This window comes from Diachasma alloeum, unplaced genomic scaffold (assembly GCF_001412515.2).
Source record: "Diachasma alloeum isolate Michigan unplaced genomic scaffold, Dall2.0 Dall_scaffold_00534, whole genome shotgun sequence".
NCBI classification, from domain to species: Eukaryota; Metazoa; Arthropoda; class Insecta; order Hymenoptera; family Braconidae; genus Diachasma; species Diachasma alloeum.
In genome coordinates this window covers 85,070-101,809 of record NW_021680666.1, presented here as the reverse complement: position 1 = coordinate 101,809, position 16,740 = coordinate 85,070, and the positions used below count along the sequence as shown (strand labels likewise).

The 16,740-nt window shown below is 35.7% G+C and overlaps 1 protein-coding gene across 6 annotated transcripts in view; it reads left to right on the top strand.

The window, feature by feature from the left end:
* The window catches only part of LOC107042893 (CUGBP Elav-like family member 2), a 147,614-nt gene that overhangs the window by 63,664 nt on the left and 67,210 nt on the right, over positions 1-16,740 (top strand). For all 6 annotated transcript variants that reach the window (XM_015264137.1, XM_015264136.1, XM_015264133.1 and 3 more), the window contains one exon: positions 5,356-5,522. In XM_015264137.1, coding sequence (XP_015119623.1) covers positions 5,356-5,522 — 167 coding nt within the window. The remainder of the gene's footprint in view (positions 1-5,355; positions 5,523-16,740) is intronic.

Genomic DNA, 16,740 nt, shown 5'->3' with positions numbered 1-16,740 from the left:
CAGTGTCAAACGAGCGTGCCAATAAATTTTCCGATTCTACGCTCAATCGTTCCCCCCTCCCCTCCCCTCGCCCATCCTCTAATTTTTTTGTTCCATGTGTATTCTTCCTTTTATTTTCATCTCTTTCGGACTATCGTTCCACTGACAAAACCCTCAAACATACACTCAAACAATGGAAAAAAGAAAAAAAAACGCTTGATGATTGGAAAAGTTCACAGGAGGCTTGGAGAACAGTCGAATTGTCACACACTATATCGCCCTCCCCGAGGAATTATTGTTTTTTTAAAAGTCACTTACTCGACTTCTCACTTTTCACTTGGAGTCATAATTCAATAATATTGAAACATTGACTTTTTCACACTTTAGTTTTTTTCATTGTCATTGAGGTGTGAAGGAGAAAGACGAGAATTAAAGGAAATTTTAACGACAGTTATTTCTCTAAAAGTTTGTCCTCTCATCTCTCCATTTGGTTATTCTGTAGCCATTGAATGACCTTTTAAATGCATTTTAAAACTTTGTCCGTTGGTAACACGATTTTAGAGTCATCTGTTCGTAGATCTACACCGCAATTAAGGGATAATTGCGTGATGAAAATTATTTCTCTCTCTTTCTCTCTCTGACTATTTTCATAATTAATTTTCGTTATTCTCTCGTATATTCGTCGGGAGGCTAGTTGAATTTTCCTCTGCACCTGGTGGATGAACATTTTCCTTATGTTTTTTTTTTTGGTTATTCACTCTTTATTTGGTCTCTTTTTACCTCATGGATGGAAACGATCGACTCTTCTTCCTGTGCTACTGGCACAACCACATTGAAATATTGCCAAACTTTTACCTTCCCTGCCTCCCACTGCCGCAAGAATGGCACTGAACAGAACTTGGATACGAAACTACGACGGAAGCCATTGTTCCACTGTGCCCAGTAACTTTGGTGAAATCACCACATATATAACGGCGAAACGAGTGGCGAACGAAAAGAAATCTAAGAAAGGTATCTTTCGACTTTTCGGTCTTTGGGATTGTGAAGGCATTTGTCGATTCACAATGTGCGCAATGTGGATATATTTCATGGGGTGAATTTCTATCAGTTATTTTTCTTCCTTCCGATATTACGGGAATTTCGAGAGTGATGAGTGCATCCAACATATTTGTTTGGACTAGAATTTAATTCATTTTATAAATTTAATTAAAACGCATTTTTCAATCAATTTCGATGTTTCGGGAATTTTTGAAGCATTCATAAAATTGATGGTATTCTCTCGAAACCTTTGAGACTAATTGAACAATGGAATTTTGTATAAAAAAAAATTACCCCTGTGAATAGTATTTAATTTACACGGGAATTATTTGATTGAACGGAAATGAAATACAAATGTTAAACGCATTATTCGGTATCACATTTGTCTGTTTATATCGGTTGACCATTGAAGTTGAATTAATTACAAAGAAAACCGTGTTCATTCTCTCATCACATCAAGTGAATTCAAATGAAGATTATTTTGTGAGACGCGCCACATCTTTCAATTTTATTCACAATTATGTAGTCTAGAATTTAATTCATTCTATAAATTTAATTAAAAGGCATTTTCCAATAAATTTCGATGTTTCGGGAATTTTTGAAACACATTGCATTCATAAAATTGATGGTATTCTCTCGAAACCTTTGAGACTAATTGAACAATGGAATTTCGTATAAAAAATATTTACCCCTGTGAATAGTATTAAATTTACACGGGAATTATTTGATAGAATACCAATGAAATACAGATGTAAAATGAATTATTCGGTGGATCGAGGTTTGGATAACAATTTCCCACATTTTTCTGTTTGTATCGGTTGACAATTGAAGTTGAGTTAATTACGAAGAGAACTGTGTCAATTCAAGTTCATTCAGATGATTTTTTTTTTCAATTTTCAACAGGGAAAAATAACGGAACCTTTACACTGCACGTAGTGTTGAAACATATTTCCTTTATGGATAAAAACTAGAAAAAAAAACAGTTTACATACATGTACCTGGGTACACGTGAGCGGAAGGTAAATAAAGACGATGTGTGTGAAGAAATGTGTGTGTTGGAGGCAAGAATAAGGGCGGAAGGGAGAGAAAAAAGCCCCATGCGGAAAATCGTTTCAACCCCCGACGGCTAATATTAACTTCCGACAAGACGCACTGCATACGTCCTTATCTCTCCACTCTAACCCATTCTTATGAGCATCTTGATTGAATCTATCCCCTTTTTCCAATAATAAAGGTGGAACTTCAGTGGTGTTTTCATTTTGTTTTAACAATAGGTAGAGACTGAATGAAATGGAGATATCGTTCATATCGATTACGCGAGAACATTCCGATGGATGTGATCTCGGCTCTAACATTGACCCGATTAAACTTATAAAGCGCGACTATGCATCAATGAATGGGTTTACAGTGCAACCTCTGGTCTCACCGTTAAGCGCTTAACTGAGGGGCTAGAAATATAAGAAGTCAGGATATAAGAAGTGAGAGGTTTTTTGTCGATTGGGTAGAACCTCTCATTTCTTATATTTGTCTCTCAGTATCTACAGTTGTGAGAATATCTTCTCTATATTATAAAAATCCAAATCGAATTCTGGTGATAAAAATTTGGTACTCCGAAATTAAGGGTCGTGAGGGTCAGAGCAAGGATCACAAGAGTCAAAATAAGGCCCGCAAGGGTCAGAGTAAGGGGTCACGATTGTCAGATTAAGAATCACTAGAGTCAGAGTAGGAGTCCAAATAAGGGACATGGGGATAAAAAACTAAGGGCCAACAGGGTCAAAATAAGGGTCACAAGGGTTATAATGATGGTCAGATTAAGAATCCAAATGAGGGTCACAAGAGTCAGATTAAGGATCACAAAGATCAGATTAAGGGTCCAAATGAGGGTTATGGGGGTCAGAAACTAAAGGTCACAAGGGTCAAAATAAGGGTTTCAATATCTCTCTATATTGTAAAAATCCAAATTGACTTTTGGTGATGAAAATTTGTTGCTCGAAATTAAGACTCCAAAATTGACGGTCAAAATAAGGGTCGCGAGGGGTATAATGAGGGTCAGACGAAGGTCAGATTAGGGGCCACAAGGGTCAGAATAAGGTCATGGGGGTGAGCGAACGGAGCAAGCAGGGAGCGTAACCCCCTAGTAAGAAACAAAAAGTCATGAGAAATAAAAATGTAAGAAATGGGAGATTTTCTTCCAAGTCCACTGACCCTCTGATTTCTTATATCTCCACCACCCCCGACCCTCTGGGGTTATAAACATAAACCAGAAGCAACTTTTGACAAAAAACCAATTATAAGAAATGCGAGATTCCCGAGATTTCCTCAAGCACTAAAAATCCAAAGTTCATTCCATTCTCTGGCATAAAAAAACCACGACAATAATAACTTTCAATCACAAGCAATATCCTCAAGTCCTCATAACTGGCTTGACCTGGCACAGCAGCATCTATACATTCACTCGGAGATGACACTCAAGTTGGTAGATTTATCACCCTGTTTTATACGATGGCACATTTCACGAGCCAACTGGCTGTTCACAGCCATTATTATTTTACCCTGGAGAAGTTTATATGCAAAAGGCAACAACGATTTTATACTGCCCAACCTAACTTAGTTTGCCAGTTCCTTCAAATATGTATGGATGTGTGGATAAACAATAGACTCTGAATAATCCATAACTATTTCTTATCGCCAATTTTTCATGCATTGACGGAGGGATGTATAACGGAGTTGTATGTGAAAAGTTTAACGTTGCATATGTCGAAAGTTGGATGTCGGAATTCATGTGTTGAAAAGTTGCAATGTTGAATGAATATGAGAAGAAGTTGTGAATGTCCCCAGATTTAGAATGGCTATTATGCGTGAAAATATTGAAGTACGATTCTTCAGATGTTTATTTCATCTACTTCTTATCGTCTGAAAGCTTTCGGCACATTCTCATTACATGAAATTCGTTTCCCATCCAAATGATGACTATTGAGATCATGAATGTTAAACTTACTGGTTTATTCCTGAGGAGAAGCGAAACATTGTTGGAGAACTCTGCATTGGAATTCTATTTCTGTCGTTGATAGACAATAGCGGAGTAAAACGGAACATAATCATTTCTTATATTTATATCTCTCAATATGTTAGTTGCGGAAATATAAGAAATCACAGATCATTTTTCATATGAAACAAAAATATGAGAAATGGGAGGTTACCTTGCAAATCTAGTCACCCTCTGATGTCCTAAGCTTAGATGCAGAAGACAATAACGATTTTATACTGTCTAACCCAACTTTATTTGCCAATTCGTCCAATTTATAGATGTGTGGATAAACAATAGATCCTGAATAATTCATAACTATTTCTTATCGCCAATTCTTCATGTATTGACGGAGGGATGTGTAGCGGAGTTGTATGTGAAAAGTTTAACGGTGCATATGTTGAAAGTTGGATGACGGAATTCATGTGTTGGAAAGTTGCAATGTTCAATGAATATGAGAAGAAGTTGGGAATGTCACCAGATTTAGAATGGCTATTATGCGTGAAAATATTGAAATACGATTCTTCAGATGCTTATTTCATCTACACGGAGAGGAATTTTTGATAAAAATTATCTTACTGTTCTATAAAAGTGTATCATGAGTCATCGTTTCCTCATTTCTATCCCGAAATTTGGTAAAAATTAATGTATGATAATGAAATTTTATTCTACGTTAGAGAAGTTTTATCCTGATAAAAATAAAAATTACCGTACCGGTAGAGTAAAAATTACTGTACCGGTTGGATAAAATTTACCAACCGTTCTAGAATTTTCGTTGTTATCTACATAAACATTATTGGACTGGAAGGGTAAAATTTATTACGCGTCAGGATAAAATTTCTCTAGCGTAGAATAAAATTTGATCATATATTAATTTTTACTAAATTTCGGGATAGAAATGAGGAAACGATGACTCTTTTATAGAACGGTAGGATAATTTTTATCAAAAATTTCTCTCCGTGTACTTCTTATCGCCTGAATGCTTTCAGCACATTCTCATTACATGAAATTTGTTTCCCATAACAATCGCGAAAAGATCCAAATGATGACTATTGAGGTTATGAATTGTTAAACTTACTGGTTTATTCCTGAAACATGGAAGAAGGAGAAACATTGTTGTACAATCCTGCATTGGAATTCTATTTTCGTCATTGGTAGACAATAGCGGTGTAAAACGTAACAGGAACATCTTTTATGTTCGACATTATCCGAAAGCGATTTCAATGGTTTGAATATTTTAGATGTTGACATCTTGTGATGCTTAAACGAGTGAAATGGATTTTTCATCTTTTTTTATTGACTCTTTGTTCTAGCATGATCGAGAACAGTTTGGAGAAGCCCGATCCAGACACGATTAAAATGTTCGTTGGCCAAGTACCACACGACATGGAGGAGAATGATCTTCGGGAGATGTTCGAGCAGTTTGGAAGGGTTCACCAGATCAATGTTTTACGAAACAAATACACGGGTAGTCATCAAGGTAAAATATAGAAACCAACTCTCCTTATATTTTTTGCACTATACATTTCTCAAATTTATCTCGTATTATTTTTAAATATAAGAGACTACTGATATAAATAAATACAAAAAAAACGGAATTCCGCAGAGTCTATACATCACAACCTCTCATTTCTTATACTGCGGTTTGTCGTCAAAATCATCTCTATTGCCTACCGCTGAATTGGTTATGAATACATTCATTGAGAAATGTTGAAAAATGTAATGAGCGTGTTTTCGTCAAGTTAATATTGCCTATTACCAACAAATATTGAGTTTAGAAATGCAAACGATACCTTGTAGTTTGAAAAATATTACGGCAAAACCTAGACACCTATTGATTTCTCGTCAACCATATACGATATAACAAAGCTGGTATGGAACTACCAGCAGTTTGACGAGGATGGACATGCGGCTGTGGCAGTTTGTTCCTATAGTTATATCCATATAATGCGGGTACATTCGTAATCATAGTTCCCCAGCATTGTTTCTAAATTTACGTGTTACCTATTGTATGACGACACGTCAGTTACAGTATCACTGGTGACTGCATTCATTAATAATAATGGATACAGCGGCATGTCTATAAATACACTCGTCGATTAATTCGTTAGGACTTCATTTTGCTCTATCGATTTCAAATCAATAGTCAATTGATGAATTCATGAAGAGGATTTTACGAATTCATTTCGAGGACTTAATTAGAGTAATTAGATTGGATGGACGGTTGCCAACTGCTGAAATTATTGAATTCACGCTTGAAGGAGAATCCATTCGTTCAATTGATTCGATACAAAGTTATGAATGTACACTGAGAAAAAAATTTCTAATATCTGAAACATATTTTCTTGAGAGAAGTAAATTATTTTTAATGGCTTAAATCTCAGAATATGTGCACTTCACGGAACTCGAATAAATTTTCATTCATCACTATCGTTCCGCGTTACGTCATGAATATTTGACGAATTGCAATATTGGAAGTGCATAACGAAAAAATCATGAAAACAATAAAGACTAGAAGATTGACGATTCTTCTGCGCGATTTAAGTAAGTTCATTTGGGACAAAATCATACTTGAGTGCAAGAATATTTTAAGGCATGAGGCCTTTCTCGGGTCATGTGAGTTGAGATGCCTCAGAGAATTAAGCAATTGAAGAAAATTTACTTGTCTCAAAAAAATATATTTCAGATATTAGAAAATTTTTTTCTCAGTGTACACTGAGAGAAAAAATTTGTTCTGCCGAAAAATTGTATATTCCCCTGAAGAGATCTCTTGTCGTGTTGAATCAATTTAGTTGTGGACTAAAAAGAAAATTTCCACCAGAACATGATAATTTTCGTAGTAGTAATTGTTTTTGTGAGACATTTATGTCTTTTTGGGTAAATACATTCGTTCTCTAGAGAATTATATGAGGCTTCGGCTTTATCTAGTGCATGTTATTGAGTAGTGTATATCGTTGTCCAATAAAAACATATTATTTTCATGGAACAAACTACGCCCCCTCTACTCGCTCCGTGCGATGATCCCCATATATGGCCCTCATTCCGATCTGCTTTACTCTTATTCTAGCCCTCATGAACTTTGTTCTGATTCTCATAATCCTTATTCTGACCCTCGAGACCCTGATTCTGAACTTGGTAACCCTTATTCTGTCTCTTATGACGAAACAGTATAAGAAACGAGAGGTTCCAATATACGTAGAAAAAATGAAAAAACGCCCGCTCCATAAAGCATAATATTTCATCGAAAGTTCAACATCTGAAATATCAAATTTCCTCGACTCGCAACAGAAAAAGTCGAAAAAGAATATGATAAAATATGTCGAGTTTGGGGACGAAGTGATGGATCGTTTCGGTTATTCAATACTGTGGATTCCAGACGAGTGATAAAAAACAAAAAAAAAAAGAAAATACATACGAAAAACGTAAATAGAAGGGAAAAGGCATACAAGCGATCCTGAAATTTTTATATCAACTGTGGTGGGTGTACCGAGAATCGATCCATCATCTTATTGCCACAATGCAAGAGGAATAACCTCCCAAGGGCCTTTGCCGATATATCTGTGTACAATATCTATACAATAATAATGCGAAACGTGTGGCAGAAGGGATCAGAATGGAGGGAAAAAAAATAAAATTGCATGAACAAAGAGTGAAACGCGCGAAGAAAGATACAAAAAGACTGAGGGAAGAAAAGAAATGAAGGGTGGCGGGTGCGGGGGGCAGGTAACACACGCACGTGAATGCGCACATAGCATAGGTGATATTGGAAAGGGGTGAAGGGGGAGGATCGATGCCCGCAGACAGTACACGGGGGGTTGTGTCGCGTCGGCAGTAGTCTCATTTCCCCCATCGACCCTTTACTTCCTCACGCGCGGCATTCTATTGATCGGGAGGAGCAGGCGCGGGTGGATCGGAGAAAAATAGAGGAAGAGGCGATCGAAGGTTTGGGTATTATTTTGCGAATGCATTAATAGGAAAATGTTGAGTAAAACGTGAAATTTTCAGTGAGACCTCCCATTTCTTAAATTTTTGGCTCGTGTGAGATCAATCAAATCAACTCTGATTTCTTGTATTGTACTAGGGGGCTACGCCCCCTGTTCGCTCCGCTCGCCAACCTCCATATGAACCCTATGATCCTTATTCTGACCTTTGTGACCCTTAATTTGTGACCCTTTCTGACCTTGGGTGATCCTTAATCTGACCCTTATTTGGACCCTTATTCTGATGCTCATAATCCTTAATCAGACCCTTGTCACCCTTAATCGGACGCTTGTCACTCTTATTATGACCTTCGTAACCCATATTATGACCCTCACGAGCCTTATTCTGAGCTTCATGATCCTCGGAACCCTTATTTTGACCCTAGTGACCCTTGATTTTTAAGTTTCAATTTCAATTAACAAAATTTATCACCAGAAGTCAATTTGGATTTTTATAATATAGAGAAATGACCCATTGAAAAGTGGGTAAAGGAGATGATATAAGAAATGAGAGGTTCGGCTCTGCATTATTAAGAGAACCTCCCATTTGTTACAATTTGATTTCTCGTAAGAAATGTTATAATTATGTTTTTAATAGGTCGTTTGTGCAATGTACGAAATCAAAAAAATGAAATTACGAGAGATCTACATCACAACCTCCCGTTTCGTACAAAAATCTGCGGTTTCTAATACTGATGTCTCCCGGTGAATTGATGATAGAAAAATAGGGAGTCGAAGGTGACTCAGACAATCCCCCACAAAATATAATAAATGAGAGGTTGCACTAGTCACTCTCAATTTTTCCACATTCCCTCCAAAACCTATTCCTCCCCCACCAACAAAACTAAAATCATATTTTTCCGGCAAGTGTATTACACTCGTGCGAAAGAGTTATTTAAAACTTTTAAATTCCCATTCTGCCAACTCAGTACTGGCCACTTACTTCCGAAAACATTCTGCAAATGTACCTATATACTTTGAAATAAGTACATACCGCTACGCACAAGAATACAAAAGTTTCATGAAGACTCATTGGTGGGGGTAGAGTGAAGCTGAGTGAGGGAGACAGAGACAGAGTAAAAAAGTAGAATGGGAATTCGCACGTCCAAAGTTCAAGTTGAAATTTTCGTTCCAACAAACTTTTGGTGGCTTTACGTTTCACAGGCGAAGGCGTATCGATCGCTCCCTCGCACACAGCTTTCACTATTTCTCTCTCTCTCTATCTCACCCTCACACGTATACATTTTTATTTTTCATGTCTCTTTCTTTCTTATTTTTTTTCACCCTCTCGTTCGCTCTCTCGTTGGTGCGGTACTTGTTGCCATTAATCACCGAGGCACTATTAATCGTTCTTAAGTAGCGGCGTCTCTCCGTGAAGACGTCCTATAACCCACAGAGCATCGGAGTGCGGCGAGGAGAATAAAAGCATCAGTGTGAAAAGATGGGGAATATATTTTTTTTTATAATGAAAGGTTCTGGTTTTCACGATGATGTTGCTTCATTTTAAATGAATGGATTTTTTTTTCTCTCAATTTTTTCCCTTTCATTTCAATGAAAAATTTTAGCTGAATCTCTGGTTTCTTACATTATCGCCTTCAGCTACTTTTTGAAACAAAGAATTATTCATTCCGGGTAGTCATTTAAAAAACTAGCGTTGATGCCCTTTTTCCTGTCAGACTCGATATTCCTTTTTTCAATCAATTTTTTATAATCATTCTTATTCCAAAAAGCTGTTATCAGTTGCTAAATTTTCATATTACAATAAATGATTTTCTCGTGTTCTAATTCCAATTCTCACAGAATAAGATTGTAATCACAATTACAATTCAATTCCTTGTAGAACACACTTTAGAGTGAATTTCTGGAATTCAACGTTTGTTGATACTCTCTTTTTAGGTAGTTTACACGGTAATTCAATTAGTTCACATCTGTTGCTCATCTCATCAATATAATTCCGTGCTTAGAATATTGTCATCCCGTGTTATCAGCACTAAATTAAAAATTAAAACTTCGTTTGGAATATTAACTCACAGCTTCTTTTTAGTCATATAAATTTTGTATTTGAATATTAATATTATTTGTTTAAAGTGAAAAAATCGATCATCATTTTCGCTATATCGCATTCAGATTCTCCCAACATTAACGTCCAAAATATTAAATAATCTCATAATTCTAGCTATTAATTCTACTTAACTTTGTTTGACGAAAATCTTGGTAAACACAATATTAAGAAAGTAGAATTATTATATTTTCCTTCGAAATACAGAATGATTTGGACAATTATCATTCGTTTATTCATGTTTCATAGAATGGTGTTCAATTCTTTTTTGTTTTGTTCACATGGAAAAAATAAAATAGTAAAGATTATTATGATGAAATCCGCACATAGTAAATGTTACCAAAGTTTTGTAAGTATTACTATGGACGTGGTAATGGCTACCATGGAATATCGTAATGATTACTATGGGGCATAGTAAGCTCCTCAATGGTAATAGGTACTATGGACAGAAATAATTACTATGTTACATAGTAAGTGTTATTGTGTTACATAATAAGCGTTACTATGTTAACATAGTAGTCATTACCAGGAAACATAGTAAACATTACTATGAAATATAGCAGCAACATAGTAGTATGCGCACTATGTTGTACGCTATGCTGCGTGCTATGTTGTATGTGTAGTGAAACACAGTAGTAAGCGTTACTATGTTATCATAATAACCATTACCATGGGACATAGTAAGGATGACTATCTAGGGACAGTTGAAAACCCTTTAACTATGTTACCATACTAATCTCTCCTATGGCCATGGTAATGTTTACTATTTAATTCTCTCCATGCATGAAAATTCGACGCAAGACGATTGTACTCATGAAAACCGCCTTATTTTCTCCATTCGTTCGCGATATTGCCCATGCTTTTATTTCGAAAAAATCACGCATTCAGCTCAACGTTTTTACGGATTTGCGAATAAATATAAGCAAAGTATATTGATACAACTGGCAGCTACATGATTATTCATACATTTACGCTTTTCCCTGGCTATAACTTTTGAAGAAATAGGGAAAAATTTCTGTACGCATAAAATATTCAACGAGGTCTATATTTTACCCAACCAACAAAAAGTATCGCAAAAGCCGCTTTTCCCGTCTGTGGGAAAGTGTACCCGTGCGACTCAAAGTACAAAACACCACTCCCCCCCATGTATGCAAAGTCCGTAACCAGATGGTGCGTGAATACTTATAGGTATATAACGCCCGAAGACTAGTACAGATATACAGTATTACGGTATATACTGTATTATTGAGCATAAAAGACGTTACACGTGGTGGAGAATATTATCGTTGCTGGTGTTAATTGAATTTGTTTTAATTAATTGTCACGTGTTATTTGATTGTTGACACTGGGTGTTGAGTGGTAGATCGGGGGAATTGATTATTTCAAAACGTTTTCATTTCACGTAGAAGAAGAGTGTTTTGTTGACTTTTCATTATTATAGAGGTTCGGAATGGGATATGAAAACATGGAGAATTTTCGAGGGCATTGATCTGAGGCCCTGGATTGCAGTGCAACCTCTCATTTCTTATATTGTCTGCCATCACCTCTGATTTCTTATATTCCTGCGATAATTGAGGACTTAGGGGCAGGAATATAAGAAATGGGAGGTTGTGAACGAAAAATATTATATTCTGAAAATTTATCATTATTTATTATTTTTAATAATTTATTATTTTATTGTTTTGAAAGAAAATTTATTATTTTTAAAAGTTGTACTTTAGTTTGGCCTCTCATTTCTTACATTCCTCATCCACCCTATGATTTCTCATATTCTCCATAGGAACTGCGAATCAGATATAGCCATATTCATAACTCATAATTACCGCTAAATTTTGAAGCCAATTAGTTAACATCACTCTTAAACTTTTAATTATCCAAGTAATCATCAATTTAAGTATTCAAATTTTGAACTATTTTATTGATCAATTATTTAGGTAGGAAGATTATCTGGTTAATCGATAATCCCGTTTAAAAAATAAAAAATATTCACTTAATGGAAAATTTACAGTTCTTTATCATCAAATATTTAATTCATCATCAATCGGAAATTTAAATTATTAATATTATATTATTTTTAAATTTTGATGAGTATATTTAAACATTTATCAATGCAAGTCGCAAATCCTTTCAATATTGGAGAAATATAATATTGGTGGCCATCCCTTCCGAGGAAATAAGAAATGGGAGTTTCCACTACAGATCTCTCATTTTTTCCGAAAAAACCTTCTTTCCATTTTTTTCTTACACATCTTTCCTCTACTTTTGCATTAAAAAAATATGCACCATTTGCCATTCATGGACCATCACTCAAAGGGCTTATAACAACCGAGGAAAGCTAATCCGTGAAAAATCCTCATTAACCATCGCAAAAAGGTCTAATAAAACCCTCAACACAACTCCTGAAAACATGGTTAAATATTAACACTGCGTTTAGTAGTTTCAGCTTCCTCTCACCCAGTGACATTTTTACCAGAGGCTAGGTTGGGTGCAAACGATGAAAAACAAATACTTTATAACACCCTCGTAAATTCTCACTCTTAGTCAGTAGGTGGTGAGGGCTCGCCGCACCCACCCGACGTCTCGAGAATCGCAATTAGCGTTCGAGGCTCTTAATGAAGTGGTCTCGTTGAAAGAGAACCAAGCGAAAGCCTCTGAAAAGAGGGGGGGCTGTACAGAAAAGTAGAAACCCATTCAAAATTCCAACTTCTCCCTCAAATAGATCATCATTAATTCATTAATACACGGGGACACTGAAATACTGAAGATCTTTAGAGTCTTCAAACAGCCAATGATGACCAATTTCACTCATTGGATGAAGTAAAAATCACTGCAGAATGTAAACAAGCGGATTTTTTCTAAATGAGTGTAGTTATTGCTGCTAATTAATTAGCAACTAGTGACTAGATTAATGTATACTATGTTATTTGATTTTATTTTCTTTCCATTCCCGTCTTCACAATTAGATTAGTTCAATTTTATTCGTTCTTATTGTTATTACACATATTTTTGTTTTGTTCGTTAATTCACAAGTTAGAACATTGAATGAGGAGGAATTCCCTATAAATCATGTGAGAATACAGATGGACAAACAATTTTCGACAATCATACCTAAAATTTGTCATTTCTTTCTTTTTCTTCAAATTAATTAGTACTAATGATCTGAAAATGTGAACGAATATGAACATTTTACATCCCTTTGATCTCATTTCAATGGAACCGAAGAAGGAAATTGCAAAGAGAGATCGATCATTATCAATCAGTATCAATAAAATGAAAAAATCTATTTTTCCATGTCTTCGAAATTTTTTAAATTGTTTCCTTTTTCTTAAAAAATGAAGGGAGTTTAACATTTTTAATTCCTGTGATCGTATTTCGTTCACAGAAACAGGAAATACGGAAAATGCAGTGAAGGAAAATCCGATTTAAATTTAAAAAATTCTTCAATTCTAAAAGATTCTTCAATCTTGAAAATTTCAAAACGTTTTTTTTAATAATGAACAAAAACCAATGTATTTTCTTTCTATTATCTAATTCTGATGGAAGAAAGTGAAAAGAGGAAGAGAAATGAGATCAACACGAAAACAAAATTTTTAATTTTTCAATATCTAGGGAAAATTTTAAAATTGATATATTTTGTCGAATAATAAACCAATTCCCATAAATTCAATTCCTATTCTCACATTTCCATAGGATACATAAAAAAATAGCAAAGAATTCAAATCGGCGATGAAAAATTTTATCGGATTATTATTATGTGATTTGCTTCCAAATAAGTTCTCTTTTTTCAATTCTTATTTCACTATTCTCTTCATCTATTCACCAAAATTTTGTGTATTATTTCGTTCTGTCGAATAATTCTACATTAAGACCCTCTCAGACCCTAATTCGAATTCGTTTTCAATCCGGGTTTAATCAAGGTTCAATCATGAAAAAACCGATTTTGCATAAATATCAGTTTTTTCGAATGTGTACGAAAAATTGAATTTTAATTGGTGTCAATGACTAGAGCTTATTGAAGTCTAAATTCATGAAAAAATTCACAAAATTCGATTCATCCTTGATAAAAAAATTTCGAAGAAAATGAAGAAACTCATTTCAGCGAGTTTTTTCATCCAATTTTCCACTCGTTAAATTCTCAATCTGAGAAAAATATTTTCTCCTACGTGAATCGCCGCTAAAATAACATGGAATGTTTGCCCCCAATGTTGAATTACACTGCATCAAAGAAAATAACGAAAATACAGCATCGAGGATGTTCAAATAATACTGATAACTACTTATCACAGAGCAAGTCATTTTTCCAGGACGTCGAGCGAAAATATCTTCTCCCCCAACTTTTCCACATTTTTTTTTTTTATATTTCATAATCGATGCGAACTTGGCAAGATTTTGGCGTTTATCCAGGATTATAAGGAGTCGGACTGGAAAGTTTAATTTCTCAAATCCCCAGCGAGTCACCATCTCAACTTTTGGCTACTCTCAAATCTCCGTTTTCACCCATCCAGTCTTTTCTTCGTCTCCCTTTACCATCAAATTCACCACTCACTTCTTCTCACTGTCATTTATCCACTCCCGAGGGTAATTCAAGAGGAGGACACTGTGTTATATACCTTGTTGCGTGAATTTAAAAACTCACTTCTGACTCCTATTTACCCACTGTATCTTTATTCGAGTTTAGTTTATTCTTTTAATGAAGAAGAGTTCTTTTTTCTCTTATTTATTCTCAAGTCAATATTGGGGGAGTCAATATTTTTTCGTCTCCGCGTTTGTTTATTTATTATTATCATTGATTGACTCTTGGATGGGGAGGGATGGACGTTTACGATCGATCCGTGTCAATTATTGTAGGGTCTCGCCCTTTTTGGAGGAAAGTTATCCCACTTTAACGAGCAACTTCGGAACAATATTGACATTGAATTATTTTGGAACTGGGAAATCATGAGATCACTTCGCCGGGTGCAATCTCTCATTTCTTATACTCAATAACTGGCCCATTATAATTAGAAATCGAAAAAACAAAATATGATTTTCCATCAAAAACTGAAATATAAGAAATGAGAGGTTTCCCTATAAATCAATCGTTTTCGCAGAAAAAAAAAATCTAAATTGAATAATATGACGGAATAAGTATTCACCCCCGGAGAAACTCTCGTTCCCCGCAAAAAAATCTACGGAAATTAAATATCCCCTTTCACCACCCGAGAATTGCATGAAAGGTAAAATCCCGGAAAAAAGAAAATTCTATTTAATTTTAAATTTGATGATATCCTTTTGATTTATTATTTACCGTGAGTCATCTCAAAGGTTGAAGGCAACATCCAGTAGCGAGTATGAGAGTGGAACTCGAGTACGACAAAACCTCAATCCCTTTAATGGAGACAAATCCAACCCCCCCAAGCCCACCCAGTGTGCGACACTCACTCCTCAGGACCCTTTACGTTATATAACGTGAGAGGGTGGAGTCTCGGCAGGACAATTTGTAAGAGTATATTCCCCCCTTCCATCACTCTTCAACTTCCCCTCATCATTTTGTGTACAGTATATAGTTTTCGGATTAGCAGAGTAGACTCGCGTTGTTGAAGCATTTTTTTTTGTTATTCTAGGAAAGTAATTGATTTTTGGTTATGTCAATTTATCTCGAAAAGTAATTGTTCTAGAAGAAAATGTCATAAGATCTTTTTAGTAGCTGAGAAAATTTCCCACAATAAATGTTTTTTCACATTTTTCGCTGGAATCAGTCCTCATCCCGGAATTTCAATGTTAAGCAAGAGATGAAAAATCGATTCTTTCGGTTTTGTTACGTTTTATAACCACGACTGAAATTAACCTAATCATTCTGAATTTTTTAAGAAGTTCTTGTTCCCTAGATTGTTCTCATAATTTTTAATACTCATACGTGTCTAAACCCACCAAAAATCCCTTGAAATCATTTCCGAATTTACCGTAAACTCTCCGTCCACCATATCCGCAAGTCCATAACCCCGCGTTTACTTGACGCAACGACACTACCCCACCGCACGATTCTATTTCATTTAATAGGACCGGCGTATAAACATGATGTATGTAAACTCCTCTCGCAAACTCCTACGTTCGTTCATTACGCAGAGTAACAGGACATGTGGTTTCCCTGACTGCTCACTTCATAATTAACAGCGTCAATTTAATTTTCAGTTTCAACGGGACAAATGTTGGTCTCATAATTCACCTACCCTTCCACTGTCATTCGTCAATGTAAACTGATCGTTCTCAATGGTCAGGGGGGAAAATAAAAACGAAGGGGGGGGGGGAGGGGGCGGAGAGAAGCATTACGAAGGGGCTGTGATGAAGATGGATAGATTAATATGAAGCCAGTGTATTAGTTTATGGTTTGTATTTGTAACAGTGACTATTCAACTCTCGGTTTTGTCGGGTCTAAAACCTCATCAAAGATATGGAGCGTTTTCGGGGTGGTAATTCATTCGGTACCGTTGATTTGGGGCTTTAGCCCGCAGACCGAGGAAGGGGTGGTTTTCAGTGTACGGCTCTGGTGTTATCCTCCCCAGGGGCAATCTACCAATTAATTTATCGTCCCAAGGTTAATTATTCGATAGATTCCACCGCATCGAATGTTAAGTGCAGATGATAGTTTATGGGGTGATTGAGGTCTGGAGTGGTTCACT